The 20,570-nt window shown below is 41.9% G+C and overlaps 1 protein-coding gene across 3 annotated transcripts in view; it reads right to left on the minus strand.

Annotated features, from left to right (window-relative positions):
- The window catches only part of LOC139551757 (splicing factor, suppressor of white-apricot homolog), a 127,223-nt gene that overhangs the window by 84,825 nt on the left and 21,828 nt on the right, over positions 1-20,570 (minus strand). For all 3 annotated transcript variants that reach the window (XM_071363070.1, XM_071363069.1, XM_071363071.1), the window contains exons 8-10: positions 8,628-8,964; positions 8,329-8,496; positions 8,096-8,189 (exon numbers count right to left, since the gene is read on the minus strand). In XM_071363070.1, coding sequence (XP_071219171.1) covers positions 8,096-8,189; positions 8,329-8,496; positions 8,628-8,964 — 599 coding nt within the window. The remainder of the gene's footprint in view (positions 1-8,095; positions 8,190-8,328; positions 8,497-8,627; positions 8,965-20,570) is intronic.

Genomic DNA, 20,570 nt, shown 5'->3' on the forward strand with positions numbered 1-20,570 from the left:
AAATATTTCGACATTGACCAAGTTATTATTATTATCACAGCATATTGGAATTTAAATTAAATAATGAATGTTAATTTGAGGGTATTTTCATCCAAATCAGGTGAACGGTGTAGGAATTACAGCATGTTTCATTTGTTGTCGTCCCCTTTTTAAGGGACTAAAAGTAGTTGGACAATTGGTTGCTCAGCTATTCCATGGCCAGGTGTGTCTTATTCCTTTATTAGTTCATTTACAAGTAAGCAGATAAAAGGTCTAGAGTTGATTTCAAGTGTGGCATTTGCATTTGGAATCTGTTGCTGTTAACACTCAATATGAAGTCCAACGAGCTGTCACTGCCAGTTTAAGCAAACCATTCATTAGGGGCAAAATCGACTATTTGGTACAGTCTTAAAAATAAAGTACTGGTGAGTTAAGGAACACCAAAAGGTCCGGAAGACCACGGAAAACAACTGTGGTGGATGACAGAAGAATTCTTTCCCTAGTTAAGAAAAACCCCTTCACAACAGTTGGCCAGATCAAGAAAACCCTCCAGGAGGTATGCGTATTTGCGTCAAAGTCAAAAATCAAGAGAAGACTTCACCAGAGTAAATACAGAGGGTATACCACAAGATGTAAACCATTGGTAAGCCTCAAACATGAAGACCAGATTAGAGGTTTGCCAAAAAAACATTAAAAAAGCCTTTACAGTTCTGGAACAACATCCTATGGACAGATGAGACAAAGATCAACTTGTACCAGAATGATGGGAAGAGAAGAGTACGGAGAAGGGAACTGCTCATGATCCGAAGCATACCACCTCATCTGTGAAGCATGGTGGAGGTAGTGTTATGGTGTGGTCACGTATGGCTGCCAATGGAACTTGTTCCCTTGTATTTATTGATGATGTGAATGCTGACAAAACCAGCAGGATGAATTCTGAAGGGTTTAGGGCTATATTATCTGCTCAGATTCAGCCAAATGCTTCAAAACTCATTGGACGGTTCACAGTGCAGATGGACAATGACCTGAAGCATACTGCGAAAGCAGTCCAATACTTTAAAGGCAAAGAAGTGGAATGTTCTGCAATGGCCAAGTCAATCACCTAACCTGAATCCAATCGAGCATGCATTTCACTTGCTGAAGGCAAAACTGAAGGCAAAACGGCCAAGAACAAGCAGGAACTGAAGACAGCTGCAGTAAAGGCCTGGCAGAGCATCAACAGGGAATAAATCCAGATTTTGGTGATGTCTATGAGTTCCAGACTTCAGGTAGTCATTGACTGCAAAGGATTTGCAACCAAGTATTAAAACTCACAATTTAATTTACGATTATGTTAGTTTTTCCAATTACTTTTCAGCCCATAAAATTGGTTGTAATTCCTACACGGTTCATACAATAATTTTGACAAAACCCTTAACTTAAATATGAAAGTCTACACTTAAAGCACATCTTGATTGTTTCCTTTCAAATCCATTGTGGTGGCGTACAGAGCCAAAATTATGCAAATTGTGTCACTGTCCAAATACTTATGGACCTGACTATATATCGATGTGTGCCAAATGCCATCCCTCATTCTCCGCTGGGCGAGCAATATCAAAGTGTGCCTATAGGGTGTCAATCAAACGATTCATAGCCTATAAGCTACGAAGTGCATTATATTACACACTGCAATTGATATTCCAACCCTGAGCCTCGGCCTGCTCTGCTTTTGATAATCAAAAACTTTTGTGTGCTGCCTAACCAATGGCTTTGCTGTGTAGGCCTACCGTGGCAGTTCAGGAGGAGTCAAAGGCTTCTTCCAAAAATAATTGTGGATTAGGCGTAGTCCAAAAAACGCATCTTGTGCCCGGACCAGCCTATGCTCTGTTCAGTTTGAGAAGGAGAGTGCGAAGATGTTACCCTTGTTAGCTTTTAGACTTTGAAGAAAGTAAAACGGATCCAATTATATAAAGTCATCTATAACAGCACTTTTGTCCACAATGCTTTATGCTAGAAACAAGCTGTAAAATACCTGGGAAAGACATGGCACGCATATGGGGATATAATTGTTTCCTTTCTTTGACATTCCCCTGCTATAGCCAAGGTGACAAAAAATGAACTTTGCTTGGGAAGTAATCTAATTCTGTCACTATCAATTGATGAAGCGATTCACTTTCTGTACAATAGAAGAGGACCGGCAGGTAGCCTAGTGGTTAGAGCATTGGGCCAGTAACCGAAAGGTTGCTAGATCGAATCCCCGAGCTGACAAGGTAAAAATCTGTCGTTCTGCCTACTAATCCTAGGCAGTCATTGTAAATAAGAATTTGTTCTTAACCGACTTGCCTAGTTAAATAAATAAAAAATGTTTAATTCCAGACAGCTTTTAGGCAAACACTTGTGACCTTCTCTAGTTGGGTTAAGCCACAGGATAAGAGTAGGCAGCAGTTAAAGCTTCAATTTTTCATCGTCGGGGTGGAAAGGTAGGCCTAACTTCTGAAAGTATCATGCTCAGATTCCTAATGTCTCAGATTTAATATTTGCAAACAGGGACAGTTGTTGTAAACAAGACACACATTTGGTATTGGAGAAACAGGATATGGAACACATAGGCTTATCCCTCTGTCCATTCTTTGCTTGTAATTTCATACATTTGTGTGGTATTAAAAATTCTGCTAATATGTAAAATTACATGAAATGTTTCTAAAATGCTATTTTTTCCTCAGACGTGCAAATATGATGAGTCATGCAATGCAATGCTTTTACGATAAAGGAGATCTTTCCACCCCTACTTTTGTTCACAGACCACCGTGGACTTGCAACCTTCTGGCCCCAAGCCCTGTGCGCTATCAAAATTCCTGCGTTGTCGTGTAATGCTTACAGGACGAAGAACCGTTTCTAAAACCACGTATCTAAGGCTCTGGTCTGTCCAAGAAGTGAATGTATTCTGCTATCAACTTTGTTTTAATTGTTATTTTGGGTATAGGGGAGGGTCAATAGTTTTTTCCCAAGCATTCAGGGAGGGTTTAGGTAAAATATATTTTGATGGAGGGCCATTCATGAGATCTACGATTTTCTCCATGTAATCCTTATTATGAAAAACGTTCACTCCCTAATTGACAATTAACTCCTATGCTGTCATGATCTCCCCTGAACACTGAATATATTTGTCTTACAAATAGATAACCATGCCTTAGTTACCTACCTCGCCCACCTTGAACATTTGATCCCTAGTTCATTGAATGAGATAATTATTTCATAGAGCTATAAAATGTATTTGGTTGTAATTTTAAATGTTGCAGGCTGGCCAACCACCCTCCAGGAGTCCATGGGAGCTACTGGTTGAGCAGGCTTTTGCTCCAGCCTTGCTCAAACGCACCACATTGTAAAAAAAATCAGCTGCTTAAGAGGGTCTTGATAAGCTGACTCTGGTGGATTTGAGCAGGGTTGGAGTAAAAGCAGTAAAATTTGATTAAAAAAAACAGATTCATTTTAAAAAACACCTTATGGAACAGCGGGGACTGTGAAGCAACACAAACATAGGCACAGACACATGCATACACACACCCACACTATACACACATGGACTTAGTACTGTAGATATTTGGTAGTGGTGGAGTAGGGGCCTGAGGGCACACAGTGTGTTGTGAAATCTGTGAATGTATTGTAATGTTTTTAAAATTGTATAAACTGTAAACAGACACTGCTGAAAGAGTAGCTAATGGGGATCCATAATAAATACAAATACAAACACCTGCACACCCAGTAACTCTCTAGATGGATGTTTGATGGACCACATCAGTGTAGTATTTTACCTTGTGAGGGGTTAAGTACCTACAAAAGGCCACAACGGCAGAATATACGATACATGGTTCCTCGCATCATACAACACAATTTTCAGTCACCTTTTGGGGGGGGGGGGTGTAAGTGACGAGCTTTCAGAGAAGTAAAAAAAAATGTATCTGTCCGACAAGTGGCTAAAAAAGTTAATTCCAAGCCCTGCTACCCTTAAGGTCTATTTCATCTAAACTGAGGAAGTGTGAATATCTGGGAGGGACATTCCTAGCTCTGAAACATCATAGACAGTTCAAGTGAACTGCAGTGTTTAAAGTGGTAGAATAAACAGACATGGTACATAACCGGGCGACCGTGGCCAGGCATATAAAGAGAGGGGCAGCAGGTCTTACCAAGCAACCAGGCCAGCCACATCCAGACTGACTAATTTCATTGCCGTTGACACGGCTCCTAATTGAGCTGGATGCCTAATTAAGGAAAGTAGACACTGGATGAATTAAACAAACCGTCCAGATTGGGCTGCAGAGAGCCAGGGACAGGACATGTGTGTGTGTGTGTGTGTGGGGGGGGGGGGGGGGGGGGGCAGAGAGCAGAGCCCCGCTCCCCTGAAAGACAAATCACAGTCGTGATCCCCAAATAAAAACAGACACTGCTGATAAAGCCAGGATTACTCTGTGGGAGCTCACACGGCATTTCTCCCAATTTCACTTTGTAACAGTCCCGCCATGTCTTTTTTCATCGTTCCCCTCTCTATCCTATACGCTGTTGTTCTTTTATTTCCCACACAATATTTGTCCCATATCAGCAGCACAGCGGGTACAGAGATGATAATTAGGGGTTAGAGAGATTACAAAGTCTCCGACCCTGTGATTATATTTTTCCCATGTCTGAACTTTGGCTTCAGTACGATTGTACGTAACAGTACCTGAGGGTTGTGTAGGGAGCTGTGATAGGGAGGAGAGAGAAGAGACGCTGGTGAAAAGTCAGCCGGCTGTCTGACATGGTGCTGATAAGGAAATGGTGTTTTCCCCGGGGGGAGGAGGGATTCCCGAAAGCAGAAGCTTTCGGAATGCCGCCAGCTTTAAGCAGAGCGCAGGGAGTGGTTTGGGGGTTAGAAATTCGATTACTGCCAACACTGGAAGAGGGTTTCAATTCCAAATTATCTCCCCATCCGGTTCTCATCACCTCTGAGATGGAAGGCAGCTCAGCTCACCTCACCCAGCCCAACCTCCAGTCCATATCATCAGACTCATACCAGAGTACACAGAGAACCAAGGAGAAAAAACCTTTAACATCCTTGTTAAAGACTAAGGCCGGAACTTAATCTGACAGATTAACGATTTGCTCAGTGACACACTTAAAAGGCAATATGCTCTAGGTTCATGTCGGCTGTAAACAGCTCAGATGTCGTCATAAGCAGAAATCTCATTTTAAAGGCAATTACAGTCTATAGGTTGCTGATCTCTGTTTGTTTGAATCTCAGCCGTAGTGAGATTTAGTCCAAGTCAAAGCACCCACATCCACCCTCATATTCTACCCTCCCAGTCCAAACATGCTCTAGTAATTAACATCCAATCAAGCACAGTATTAGTTTTGTTTCCGATTATTGTTGTTTTATTGTTTTAATTGAGATCAGGGTTCCCTATTAACTAGCTTATCTCAAAGGTAAATCAATTCTGGGTGGCAAACTGGCCGGGACCAGTACATTTATTTAACCAGGTGGCCAACACCAAATCTTTTCAAAAGCATGGGTGCTTTAAAATAAAAGTTTTTAAAAGTAAGTATAAAAGTAAGTTGCTAGCTAGCATTAAACTTATCTTATAAAAAACAATCAATCAATCAATCATAAGCACACGTTAACTACACATGGTTGATGATATTACTAGTTTATCTAGCGTGTCCTGCGTTGCATATAATCGATGCGGTGCGCATTCGCGAAAAAGGTACCTAACCATAAACATCAATGCCTTTCTTAAAATCAATACACAAGTATATATTTTTAAACCTGCATATTTATTTAATATTGACTGCTAACATGCATTTCTTTGTGTCACTTCTCTTGCAACAGAGTCAGGGTATATGCAACAGTTTGGGCCACCTGGCTCGTTGCGAACTAATTTGCCAGAATTTTACGTAATTATGACATAACATTGAATGTAACAGGAATATTTAGACTTATGGATGCCACCCGTTAGATAAAATATGGAACGGTTCCGTATTTCACTGAAAGAATAAATGTTTTGTTTTCGAGATGATAGTTTCCGGATTCGACCATATTAATGACCTAAGGCTTGTATTTCTGTGTGTTATTATGTTATAATTAAGTCTATGATTTGATAGAGCAGTCTGACTGAGCGATGGTAGGCAGCAGCAGGCTCGTAAGCATTAATTCAAACAGCACTTTCATGCGTTTCGCCAGCAGCTCTGCTGTTTATGACTTCAAGCCTATCAACTCCCGAGATTAGGCTGGTGTAACCGATGTGAAATGGCTAGCTAGTTAGCGGGGTACGCGCTAATAGCGTTTCAAACGTCACTCACTCTGAGACTTGGAGTAGTTGTTCTCCTTGCTCTGCATGGGCTGTTGTCGATGTGTTCCTCGTCCGAGCCCAGGTAGGAGTGAGGAGAGGGACGGAAGCTATACTGTTACACTGGCAATACTAAAGTGCCTATAAGAACATCCAATAGTCAAAGGTATATGAAATACAAATCGTAGAGAGAAATAGTCCTATAATTCCTACAACCTAAAACTTCTTACCTGGGAATATTGAAGGCTCATGTTAAAAGGAACCACCAGCTTTCATATGTTCTTATGTTCTGAGCAAGGAACTTAAACGTTAGCTTTCTTACATGGCACACATTGCACTTTTACTTTCTTCTCCAACACTTTGTTTTTGCATTATTTAAACCAAATTGAACATGTTTCATTATTTATTTGAGGCTAAATTGATTTTGTTGATGTATTATATTAAGTTAAAATAAGTGTTCACTCAGTATTGTTGTAATTGTCATTATTACAAATAAATAAATAAAAATCGTCCGATTAATCTTTATCGGCTTTTTTTGGTCCTCCAATAATCCGTATCGGTGTTGAAAAATCATAAAAATCGGTAGACCTCTAGTCAAAAGTGGTAAAATATTGATCACTATGTATAGCTCTATAATACTATAAAGGACCAACCACCCAGCTTTGGAGTACCTAAGTCTATTTCCCTGCTTTTGAGAGTAGCTGGCTACCGTACTCTGAGACTTTCAGCAATTGCGCTAAGCTAACAATAAGCTAACTTAAATGATCTTCAAACTACATGCAGAGACATAAAAATGGTATCCATAAGTTCATGACTCTGGGCAAGTAGAAAAAAAATACCCAAATCCCAAAATGTCGCAGTATCCCTTAAATAATGGATTTCAAATGTCACATAAGCGACTAAATGTCCACTGAGAGAATAGCCATGTAAAATGTCAACAGTTTCAAGCAGCTTTTAACACTTTATACACTTATCGCTGCCCTGTTAATGTGTTGGGTCGTGACAAGGCAGTTAGATTCCTGAACACTAAGGACCAGTGAGAGTAGCTCCCAGGAGAAAGTGAAAAAAAAGACATGAAAATAACTTTATCTTTGATGAATAATGGAGAAGTACCTGACATTCATCCATTGTGTGATCGGTGTATTAAAACCAGGGGCTCGATCAGGAAAACGAAACACAGCTACATGGCTAAATGCTTTGCTTGGCCCTGGGTTATTCACAGGCTTACGTTGTTATACTTAAAAAACAAGGTCCTCTCATAAAAAGCAGAAAGCAGAAAGAATGAGAGAGACAAAGAGAGAGCACTTCAGCCCGACGCATTTGAGTGACAGCTAGCAAGAGGCCTGCCCAGCCTTATCCAATGAGGTTACAGAGTGGGTGGACACAGCAGAGAGTGAGAGCAATGCAATATTCGGGAGTCGTGGGTGCTACTTTCAGAACTACTGGCTAAAAAGTATACAAAAGTACCGGAGAATCAGCTTGGTTTATGATAAGCTGACTGCTAAAACCGCCTCCTTCTCCCGCAGTAACCCCGGAGCATAGACACGAGTCAAGGGCAGGCAGGCATTTTGATATCAGGACAGCATGAAAGGCCCTACACACAAAAACTGACTGATCCCTGATCTCAAGCGTGAAAGCCTGAGAGCCACGCCATCTAATGCCTCAGAGCATTTTAAAAAGCAACCTGGAGAGCACGCTGCTGAATGAAAGGCAATATTGACTAAAGAACCAGAGGGTATATCATCCTTTCAAACAAAATGGTATCAAAAAACGCACACTGTGCTCAAGGAGAGGAAAAAGAGGACAGATGACACACACACCTCTGGCAGGCTGATTCCCACTTTCTGCATGAAGTAATTCTTCTTGAACTCATAATAGGTGTTGTACTGGTTCCAGGACTGCAAGAAGTCAAACCTGTGTTGGAAAAAGACACACATACACAAGATGTAGAGCCACATAAGATGTAAAGCCACTAAATTGAACAGAAACTTGAGCCGTTTTCCTGTATTCAGCACAGAAAAGAGCAAGAATAGCCTTTTCTCTAGCTGCTTACCGCGGGTCATTCTTGGCGCGGACGCTGGTCTCAAACTTGACACCGTTCCTGGCCACGTACTCAGCCAGCTTGTCAATAACCGGTTGGATGTCAGGGGGCGGGGGGATGATGGCTGGCGCTGCCACGGCAACTGGGGCCGCCACGGCAACGGGAGCCTGGGGCCGCGAACTGATAGATGAGGGAAAGATGAGTGGAGACGAAATAAAGATATTTAGCAATGCATCACATGATGTAGGGGAACTAGGTAGTATGGGGAGTGATAAAATATCTCCACTTCTGTCCAATAAGTGTCCACATACCTGGTCTCTGGTATGACAGCAGCAGGAATAACAGGAGCAGCAGGAGAAGGGGTTGAGAGGCAGACTGGGACCTGGCTGGGAACTGGAGTTGGTGGTGGGATGATGGGAAATGTAGTCGGAGGTGCTGTGTAGATGATCCGTGTAGATGGCTCAAGAGGTGCAGGGGGCGTGGTCCCTGGAGGAGGCGGGGTTCCAGAGTAAGAGGGTGGAGCCAACATTCTGCCAGAGGGCAGGGAGCTGTAGTAGCCGTTGGCATCGATCCCAGGGGGAGGTGGGGCCAAGCAGTAGGTCCCATCAGGAAGCATGCAGTACCCATAGTACATCGCTGCCACGTTAGCTGTAAGGTCAGAGAGAGGAAATTATCAAAATACATATCAAAATGGGAAATCATGCGAATACTTCAATTGCATGTGGTTTTGCATGCCTTCCCTGTCAATGAGCAACAGTGTAAGTCAGCATTGGATGAGATAGGTCTGCTCACTGAGTGTTAGTGTGTGTGGGTGGTGCCGAGCGGACTAACGTATACATTTAAGTCTGGCCTCATCGCTAATAGGATCTTAGCCTCACAGAGGAGGCAGAGAGAATAAAGCAAACTCCACGCTGATACAAATGAAACATTTTAATAATCTATGTCTGGATCACTGTCTACTTAATTAAAATGTACTTTGTCAGCAGAAGACGGGAGGAAAAAGGGGAACAAAAAGGAGAATGGCCCAACAAGAATAATTAGGATCAGCTTGTTGGAAATCATAATGTGTTTAAAAGCGGATATCAAAAACAATATGCAACCGTTCATTTCCAAAGCCTCTCATTACAATCACACTACCCATTTCTGGCTCAATCAAGTGCATCAACAGGTCAGGGAAAGTAATTTACAGCAGGAAAAAGAAAATAATACTGGCACAACGACCGGGGTTAACAGTCAGGTTATGAATAAAACAACTGACAGATTCACTCATAGTGTTCAAAGGGGAAGAAAGAAACAGGCAAGAAGGCTACATAAAGGTGTGGTATGTCACTGTACAATGGTGCAAGTCAGAGTTCCTGTGAGAATTCGGCTCATACCGTTACTGTGGATGTGAAATTGGGAAATGCAAATTCTGTGTGAGTGTCAAACTGACTTTGTTTGCGATGACAATTTGACATTTTTAAGTATAATAATTGATTACTGTGAGGTGCTACACAGATTCGCTCAGACAACTCTGAGCTGGCAAATTTGCACTCACATCAGCTACCGTTACCAGACTGCATAAATAGATTCTGCCAGCTCACTGCCAACAGCAGTAGGAGGGGGGAGAGGGGAGGGCAGGTGTTTGTCATAATTTGTGGGTGTGGTGGGGGTCAATCTGAGGTCGCTCAAAATGTCACCTCCATCTAAAATTGTCCGCTCACTGAGACTTATTCCATGGCAGCTCAGACTCAAAGCCATAACGAGATCGACTGTAATTGTATTAAGTTGAGTTTTCACATTCCGTTTGATACGGTTAGCCATCACATCAATAACCACTTAAGAGTAGGATTGGGAGTGGGAGGATGAGGGCGTTCGATTCAGCATGTAGCTGTGTGTCTCTGTGCATTATTAACTCTCCAAGGTCTTTTACTGTGGCAGTGGTTTCCATCCCTGATGGAGTGTACAGAACGGAGAAAGACAGAGAAAGGGAAGGAGAACAATAGAGAGAGGGGGAATAAGAGGCTTATCTTGTCAAACTGGAAACTGGATGATATTAACTCGTTGGTAACAGTCGACCAGAGCGGTGACTAAGACACATCCAAAATGCACAAGGCTGGAAACCTGTAGGAGAGCCATCATTCACATGCTGCATATGTATTTGTTCCATCTAATTAAAAATGAAAGGCTGAAATGTCTTCAGTCAATAAGTATTCAACCCCTTTGTTATGGCAAGCATAAATAAGTTCAGGAGTAAAAATGTGCTTAACAAGTCACATAAGTTGCATGGACTCTGTGTGCAATAATGGTGTTAAAAATAATTGTTTAATGACTACCTCAACTCCGTACTCCACACATACAGATAATTGTAAGGTCCCACAGCCGAGCAGTGAATTTCAAAACACAAAGACCAGGGAGGTTTTCAAATGCCTCTCAAAGAAGGGTTTCTATTTGTAGATGGGTAAGAGCATGGTGAAGTTATTAATTACACTTTGGATGGTGTATCAATACACCCAGTTACCACAAAGATACAGGCATCCTTCCTAACTCAGGTGTCGGAGAGGAAGGAAACAGCTCGGGGATTTCACCACGAGGCCAAGGGTGACTTTAAAATAGTTAGAGTTTAATGGCTGTGATAGGAGAAAACGGAGGATGGATCAACAACGTTGTTACTCCACAATACTGACCTAAATGACAGAGTGAAAAAGAAGCCTGTACAGAACTAAATTATTCCAAAACATGCATCCTGTTTGTAACAAGGCACTAAAGTAATACTGCAAAAACTTTGGCAAAGCAATTCACTTTTTGTCCTGAATACAAAGTATTATGTGTTGTATTAGATTTGCCCAAAACATTACTTAGTACCACTCTCCATATTTTCAAGCATAGTGGTGGCTGCATCATGTTATGGGTATGCTTGTAATCGTTAAGGACTGGGGAGTTTTTCCAGATAAAAAAGAAACGGAATGGAGCTAAGCATAAGCTAAATCCTAGAGGTAAACCTGGTTCAGTCTGCTTTCCACCAAACACTGGACAATAACCTAAAACACAAGCCCAAATCTACACTGGCGTTGCTTACCAAGAAGACAGTGAATGTTCCAGTTTTGACTTAAATCTAATTGAAAATATATTGCAAGATCTGAAAATGGTTGTCTATCAATGATCAACAATCAATTTGACAGAGCTTGAAGAATTTGGAAAATAATAATAGGAAAATTTTGCGCAATCCAGCTGTGGAAATCTCTTAGAGACTTACCCAGTGTCATCTGACAAAGTATTGACGCAGGGGTATGAACAGTTATGTAAATTAGATATTTCTGTATTTCATTTTCAATAAATTTGCAAACATTTCTAAAAACATGTTTTCACTTTGTCATGGATAACATTGATTTTACCCATTTTGAATTCAGGTTGTAACAACAAAATGTGGAATAAGTCGAAAGGTATGAATACTTTCCGAAGGCACCATCGATATGTATAAGGGTAAGGTGACTAGGCATCAGGATACATGATTAATAGAGTAGCAGCAGCATAAATTATGATTGTAAGTGTGTGTGTGTGTGTGTCTGTGTATAGAGTCAGTATACATGTGTTTGCATGTTATGTGTGTGTTGGAGTGTCAGTGTGCATGAGTGTCTAGAGTCCTGTGAGTGTGCATAGAGACAATGCAAAAATACAAATAAATACTTAGATAGTCCATGTAGCCATTCTGTTCGAAATTTAGAAGTATTATGGCTTGGGGATAAAAGCTGTTTAGGAGCCCCTTGTTTTCAGACTTGATGCACCGGTACCACTTGCGTGCAGAAGCAGAGTACAGTCTATGGCTTGAGTGCCTGGACACTAAAGATTTTCCGGACCTTCCTTTCACACCGCCTGATATAGATGTCCTGTATTGCAGGGAGCCCGGCCCCAGTGATATACTGGTAGCCTGTAGCGCCATGCAATTGAGGGGGGTGCCATTGCCATGCCAAGCAGTGACGCAGCCAGTCAAGATGCTTTCAATAAAGCAGCTGTAGAACCTCTTTAACTTCCTGATTAGAGAAGAGCCTTCTTCATGACTGTGTCTTGTGAGTGGACCATTTGAAGTCCTTAGTGATTTGGACACCGATGAACTTGAAGCTCTCGACCCGCTCCACTGCTTCCTGTAGTTCACAAACAGCTCCTTGGTCTTACGGACGTTGAGGGAGAGGTTGTTGTCCCGACATCACACTGACAGGTCACCGACCTCCTACCTGTAGGCGGACTTATCGTCACCAGTGATCAGGCTACAGCTTTCGTGTCGTCAGCAAATTTGACGGTGTTGGAGTTGTGTGTGGCCATGCAGTCGTGGGTGAACAGGGAGTACAGGAGGGGACTAAGCACACACCCCTGTGCCCCCCCCCCCCCTCACCACCTGGGATCGGCTGGTCAGGAAGTCCAGGATCCAGTTGCAGAGGGAGGTGTTGAACACTGAGCTGTAGTCAATGAACAGCATTCTCACATAGGTACTCATCTTATCTAGGTGGATGAGGGCAGTGTGGAGTGCAATTAAGATTGCGTTGTCTATGGATCTGTTGGGGCGGTATGCAAATTGGAGTGTCTGGGATGATGAAGATGATGTGTGCCATCACTAGCCTTTCAAAGCACTTCATAAATACAGATGTGAGTGCTACAGGGTGGTAGTCAGTGTAGCATGACATTTTTTAATTCTTGGTAACGGGAATGATGGTAGTCATCTTAAGACATGTGGGGATTACAGACTGGGACAACTAGAGGTTGAAAATTACAGTGAATATGACTGCCATCCGGCCCCACGGCTTTGCAAATTTTGACCTGATTAAAGACCTTACTCACGTCGGCCTCGGAGAGCGAGATCACCCAGTCCTCTGGGTTCATGTATGGTATGGTGCTGTTGTCTAAGCGTGCATAAAATGCATTGAGTTTGTCTGGAAGAGAGTGTGGGTCTCTTTTTAAATCTGTAATGACTGTAGCTCCTGCCACATGTGACGGGCATCGAAGCCTGTGTAGTACGATTCCACCTTATTCCTAGATTGTCCTTTTGCTCGTTTGATGACTCTGGAGGTCGTAGCGGGACTTGTTGTACTTGTTCCTGCCATGGGGGGGGGGTCTTGTCTGAAAGCCATGTTGCAGAATAGCAGAGAATATTGCAGTTATGAGAGTCCCGTTCGTAGCAAATCCACGACCGGAGGTCATCCATCTTATTATCAAGTGAATGGAGGGAAGAGGTGGCCGGTTTTACCTTGGCCTTAATCTTGCCAGGACTCCCCCTCTCCGCACTCTAACGCCGGCATTCCCTCCTGCAGACCCCGAAAATTGTTCAAGTAACAGACATCTCAACATCAAATGTTCAGAGGAGGCCTTCATGGGCCAAGAAACACAAGCAATGGAAATTAGACTGGTGGAAATCTGTCCTTTGGTCTGATTACACCAAATTTGAGATTTTTGTTTCCAATCGCCGTGTCTTTGTGAAACGCGTAGTAGGTGAATGGATCATCTCCGCATGTGTAGTTCCCACCATGAAGCATGGAGGTGGTGGTGTGATGGTGCTTTGCTGGTGACACTGTCTGGGATTTGTTTTTAGAATGCAAGGTATAGTTAACCAGCATGGCTACCACCGCATTCTGCAGCGATACGCCATCCCATATGGTTTGCGCTTAGTGGGACTATCATTTGTTTTTCAACAGGACAATGACCCAACACTCCTCCAGGCTGTGTAAGGGCTATTTGACTAAGAAAGAGAGTGATGGAGTGCTGCATCAGACCTTGCCTCACAAATCACCTGACCTCAACCCAATTGAGATGATTTGGGATGAGTTGGACCGCAGAGTGAAGGAAAAGCAGGCATCAAGTGCTCAGCATATGTGGGAACTCCTTCAAGACTATTGGGAAAGCATTCCAGGTGAAGCTGGTTGAGAGAATGCCAAGAGTGTGCAAAGCTGTCATCAAGGCAAAGGTTGGCTACTTTGAAGAATCTAAAATATATTCTTATTTCTTTAACACTTTTGTTTAACATGATTCCATGTGTGTTATTTCATAGTTTTGATATCTTCATTATTATTCTACAATATAGAAAACAGTAAAAAATAAAATAAAAACCCTTGAATGAGTAGGTGTGTCCAAACTTTTGACTGGTACTGTATTATTAATGTTGGCTCTCCGTGTACATTTAAGGGCCAGTGGGTCTAGTGAGAAGCCGTGCCTCCCTGTTCTGGCCAAATTGTAATTTTCCTAAGTCAATCATTGTGGCACCTGACCACACGACTAGAAAGTAGTCCAGGTGCAACAGAACTAGGGCCTGTAGGACCTGCTTTGTTGACAGCGATGTTAAATAAAGCAGCGCAACGCTTTATTATGGACAGACCTCTCCCTATTTAAACTCCCTATCATTATGTTTTGACCACGACAGATAACAATCCAGTGTTACTCAAAAAGGTTTAGTCTTCTCAACTTCTACACTATTCATTGCAAGATTTAGTTTTAGGGTTTAGTGAATGATTTGTCCCAAACACAATGCTTTTCGTTTAAAAAAAATGTAGGACTAACTTATTTCTTGCCACCCATTAAACTGACTGCAACTCTTTGTTAAGTGTTGCAGTGATTTCACTTGCGGTGGTAGCTGACATGTATAGTGTTGAGTCATCCGCATACATAGACACACTGGCTTTGCTCAGAGCAAGTGGCAGGTCATTAGTAAAGATTGAAAAAAGTGAGAAAAGTAAGGGGCCTAGACAGCTACCCTGAATGCCTGACTGCCTGGATTGTGTTGGAGAGGCTTCCATTAAAGAACACCCTCTGTGTTCTGTTAGACAGTTAGCTCTCGACGCATAGCAGGGGATATAAAGTCATAACACATATGTTTTTCCAGCAGCAGAATAGGACTGATAATGTAAAAAGATGCACTGAAGTCTAACAAAACAGCTCCCACAATATTTGTATTATACATTTCTCTCAGCCAATCAGTGTAAGTGCCGTACATGTTAAATGCCCTTCCCTATAAGCGTGCTGAAAATAAGAAGTTAGTTTGTGAAATAGCATTGTATCTGGTAAAACACAATTTCTCCCAAAAGTTTACTAAGAGTTGGTAACAGGCTGATTGGGCAGCTGTTTGAGCTATTCTTGGGTAGCTAAATTACTTTTGCTTCCCTCCAGGTCTGAGAGCACACACTTTCCTGCTGGCTAAGATTAAAGAGATGGCAAATATGAGTGGCAATGTCGTCCACTATCATCCTCAGTAATTTTCCATCCAAGTTGTTGATAGACAACAATATATATTTATTTTTTTACCGCTTCCACACTCACTTTCCAGAATAAAAAAATGACAATGCTAGGATTTCATAATTTGGTCAGTTATGCATGGATGTGTAGGTTCAGAATTTGTTGTTGGCATGTTATGCCTAAATGTGCTAATCTTGCCAGTGAAAAGAAATCATTAGTGCAGTTGGCAATATCAGTGGGTTTTGTGATGAATGAGCATTCTGACTCAATGAATGATGGAGCGGAGTTCGCCTTTTTGTCCAAAATTTTATTGAAGGTGCTCCAAAGCATTTTACTATGATTCTTTATATAATTTGTCTTGGTTTCATAGTACAGTGTCTTCTTTTTGTTCAGTTTAGTCACATGATTTCTCAATTTCCAGTATGTTTAACAATCGGCTGTGCAGCCAAACGTATTTGCCATCCCTTTTGCCTCATCCTTAATGGGTGTATGCTTATTAGTAACTGGAATAAACTATTTCATAAATGTGTCAAGTGCAGCATATGGTTGCTCCTCATTACACACCACAGACCAGAAAATATTCTTTACATCTTCAACATAGGAATCACTCCAAAAAGTATTGTATGACCTGTTATACACTATATTAGGCCCAGCCTTTGGAACTTTGGTTTTCCTAGATATGGCCACTCTATTATGATCACCACATCTGATGGATTTGGATTTTTGCTTAAGAGCAGATTTCGGCAGCATTAGTAAAGATGGGATCAATACATGGTGATTTCATTCCTGTGCTGTTTGGCAATAACCTGGTAGGTTGACTCACCCTGAACCAGGTTGCAGGCACTGTTTACAGTTTGAAGGTTTTTCTTGAGTGGCTAGCTTGATGAAAGCCAGTCAATATTTAGGTCACCCAGAATATATACCTCTGTTGACATCACATACATTGTCAAGCATTTCACACATATTATCCAGATACTGACTGTTAGCACTAGGTGGTCTATAGCAGCTTCCCACCAGAATGGGCTTTAGGTGAGGCAGGTGAACCTGTAGCCATATTACTTCAACAGCATTTGACATGACATCCTCTCTAAGCTTTACAGAAATATGACTGAACATCAACTGCAAAATCTCCACCATTGGCATTTCTGTCTCTTCTGAAGATGTTGAAACCATGTATTGCTACCACTGCGTCAAAGGTTATATCGAAGTGAGTTTCAGAGATAGCCAGTATATTAATGTTCTGTTACTAGCAAGTTATCGATTTCATGAACCTTGTTTCTTAGGCTACATGTTAATGTGGACATTTTTTTGCACTTTTCTGGGATTCTTGATTGTTTTTATTGCTTTACAGGGAGGCATATCAAAAAGGTAGACATGACAGTGATATTTATGTTTGCGCTGATAGTGCAGGGTGAGCTGCACAAAGTGGACTTCCTACTAGGGCAAACCGACTCAGTAAAACTCAGGTTCATAGGTGCATGATTACTGCATATGATAGCTCTAGGATTGACAGAGGCATTCAGAGGACTTAGAGGGACAAAAATGTGATTACTTACATTATGACTGCCAACACTTCTGAGACAACGTACATCTGCAGAAGCACTACGACAACTAAGCGACATAATGGTAGGGGTTATCTGAGCATGGCTCGGGTCACTGACAAGTCATTGTCTCAAGGTAGCCTTGAAATGCATGGACAGGGTCCAGGAGCCAAGATGATTTGGATGGACTCCATCATTCCTGAAGAGCATCTTCTGTTTCCAAAAGGTGTCAAAGTGATCTATAAAAGTTATGCCAACAGAGATACAGTAGTCTGTTAGCCAGGTGTAATGCCAGTAGCCTGCTGAATCTTTCACAGCCGCAGCCCAGCGATGGTACCGGGCATGAAATAACTGCCACGCTTTTTGGAATCTTTCAGAGCTAGAATCATTTCTTTAAAAAGCAATTTTTTTCAGCAGTTCCGAGATAGCCCTCCTAATGTCGTTTGACTCCACATAGACTACGACAGTGTCAGCGCTCGGCAGCTGTCGTGGAACGGTAGGATGCAGCCTTGTAATGTCCTGTACTCGTGCTCCGGGATAATAGATTGGATAGTCATCATTTAGGCTAATAATATAACTCAATCCCTGTTCACAAAAAAATCTAAAATGTTCAATGCATGGCTGAGGGCGTATAACGTAGAGGCCTGGGCTATAGGCTACATCAGATACGCTTCTTTCTTTGCACGGGAAAAAAACATTTAATGCAATTCATTTGACTGGACACATTAGCATAATCTTTTTAAATAAAACAAATTACTAGGTAGCCTACTCTGCTGACACAGACAAACAGATCAATAAAAACAATGTTGCCTATATAATAGGCCTCTAGGAAGGGGAGACACATCGAATAAGACGTCCATCTAAACTGGTGGAGGAAATGGTCCAAAAACAAAACTTAAGTGGCACTGACCAAACAATGATTTTGATAAGTAAAAGACAGATTCGAGTCTTTTCATTGTCTTCTCTTTAAACTAATAGTTATTTGCTTTCCAAACCATGTTTTCGAGTAATATAATTTTTAAATATTGCGATATGCCTGGCTGGGCCCCTGTACTTTTCACTGACAATCGCAACTCAACAATCATCTATTTGGTATTTGCCGTGTGCGCACTGCCTTTTCCTCCGACAGTAGGTGATGCGATTTAAAACAATACACAATTATTTTTTTAAGGCTAGAGGAAGCTAATGATCCTCTGTGGACAAATCGTGCTTTAGTAGCCTATTTTGAAGGATTTTATTTCTGTATAGACAGGAGTAGGCTAATTAGGCTATTTAATGTTGGCATTTTAATTACATTTACTTAGGGAAAGCTTCCCCTAGCCTTATGGACACGCCACCTACGAGCCAATGTCAATCTACTATCCCCAAAGTACAAAAGTTGACCTATTCTACAGATCAGAACATTCACTTTAACATTTTGACAAACTATTACTTCTTAACATTATTAGCGCAGCAACGCTCACAATGCAGTAGTCTACGCACAAATGAACATTTGGCTACCGGGCAATGAAAGAAAGTTGAAAACCAATAGAAAACAAAAGAAATAGGCTACTGGCTTCATTGGCATATGGAAGTCTTTATAAAATAATTGCCTCCACGGATATAGTCGGATTTTGCCTAGGCAGCTTTGAAGAAAGGTAAAACATGCCTCATAATATGTAGTAAAACATTCAGGTTTCAAACAATTAAGTAGCTATATGTTTTCAAAATGCATACTGCCTCCAGCTCATTGCAAATTGGTGTGTGACGTGCTGATGAAGCCTACCTTCCGTTGCCTATGCATTTAAATGGCGAATGGGAAGGGCGCTTCAATTACCAGCTGAGAAATAAAAATAGTAGCTCTTTTAATCATGGCCCAAAAAAAGATTTTAACACACGATTGCATTTAGAATTGTTGTGCAATGATTGGGCTTATAAAAGCACTTTCTAACAGATTTTCAGCTCAAAGGCTCTGTATCTGTATGCGTGTGATAAATAACATACATCATGAATAAACACACGGGCCAATTTAACCCATAGACCAATAAACATGACTGGTCAAAACGTATTTCCATCCATGAATAGGTTAAAAAGAAATATTTCGCAATGGGATTTTTCTTCTTCTCTAAATATATATATATTTTTTTTTTTACCGGCTAACGGAAACCCTGACACACACACACACACACACACACACACACACACACACACACACACACACACACACACACACACACACACACACACACACACACACACACACACACACACACACACACACACACACACACACACACACACACACACACACACACACACACACACACACACACACACACACACACACACACACACACGAGACAGAGAGTCAAAGACAGGGGAGGACTGAAGAAGGCCATGTCTGTGCTGCTCTGTTTTAAGTGCTGTAGGATTTGACTGGAGTGTTTGAGAGCAGGATTAAGCAGGGGAGCTGCTGCTCTGAAAGCAGTTACAGCACATCCATCCTCGTCCACTGGGCTTTCTCTAACCACTAACCTCAACACCACTGAGAGCCAAGACAGCACCTCTGCCTCCCGCCACCTCAACCTTACAGCATTCTATCAAGCCTTGTGTTTCTGACTCAAGTCAGTTAAAAATATATTATTATTTTTTGCTTTGGAACTTTAGAAGACATTAAAGTTCTGCTCCTTCTCCAGCCACTCCAAAAATACATTTTCATAGGGAGCATCTTGAGCACAGCCCCATGAGCACAAACACCTCTCCTCCAGATAGCTGGGGTTCAAGAAGCCAGTCTTCAATCAATACCCATCAGACAAGCTAAGTGTCTGGGGAGGTGCTTACAACACTGAACCTGGGATTGCAATCCAAACACGGGGTGATAGAATAGAATAACTTTAACTCCGTCCCTGTGCTATATGCTGGTCTCTAGGGCAAAACTAAAGGTCGGCCAGAGAACAAGGGAGGGATTCTGCTTGGTAATAAAACAGCCCACTTTATGAATGCATAACGATCCATGGCCAGAAGGGTTGCTCAGCAGGAAAAACATTCATTGGTAGCAGCCAGCTTCCCTGTGCTACACAATCAGAGTTCAAAGGTCCCCCTCCATAACTGTCTATAGGATAAATAAATTGCATTAATGAATTTGTAAGTGTCACACACACGGATCGGTAGTGGCCAATGAGCACAGGCGAGGTGCGTGAAACGGATAAGTGGACGGACTGCTTTGAGGAGGAGTGTTGGTGAGTCATTGTGGATGGATGTACAGTGCAGTATTGTGAGATGCTTGTCTGTGGACTGTTAAACTAACAGGGTGTAACAGTAGGCTGCATTACCTCATCTGGGCCTCTGAGGTCAAGAGAGAATGGGATGCATGTCACCCAACAGGACAGAAAGAATAGCCCAGTCTCAATATAGAAAAGCCCAGTCCCCTAGTGCAGTCTTGACAGCTTCTCTACATTTCTAGGAAGAGTTGTCTTCAGTGATGATGCAAATTATCTAATATGCTTCTCGTTCACTGTATTGGAATGTAGAATGTGCTTG

The sequence above is a fragment of the Salvelinus alpinus genome, chromosome 24 (genome assembly GCF_045679555.1).
Source record: "Salvelinus alpinus chromosome 24, SLU_Salpinus.1, whole genome shotgun sequence".
NCBI lineage: Eukaryota > Metazoa > Chordata > Actinopteri > Salmoniformes > Salmonidae > Salvelinus > Salvelinus alpinus.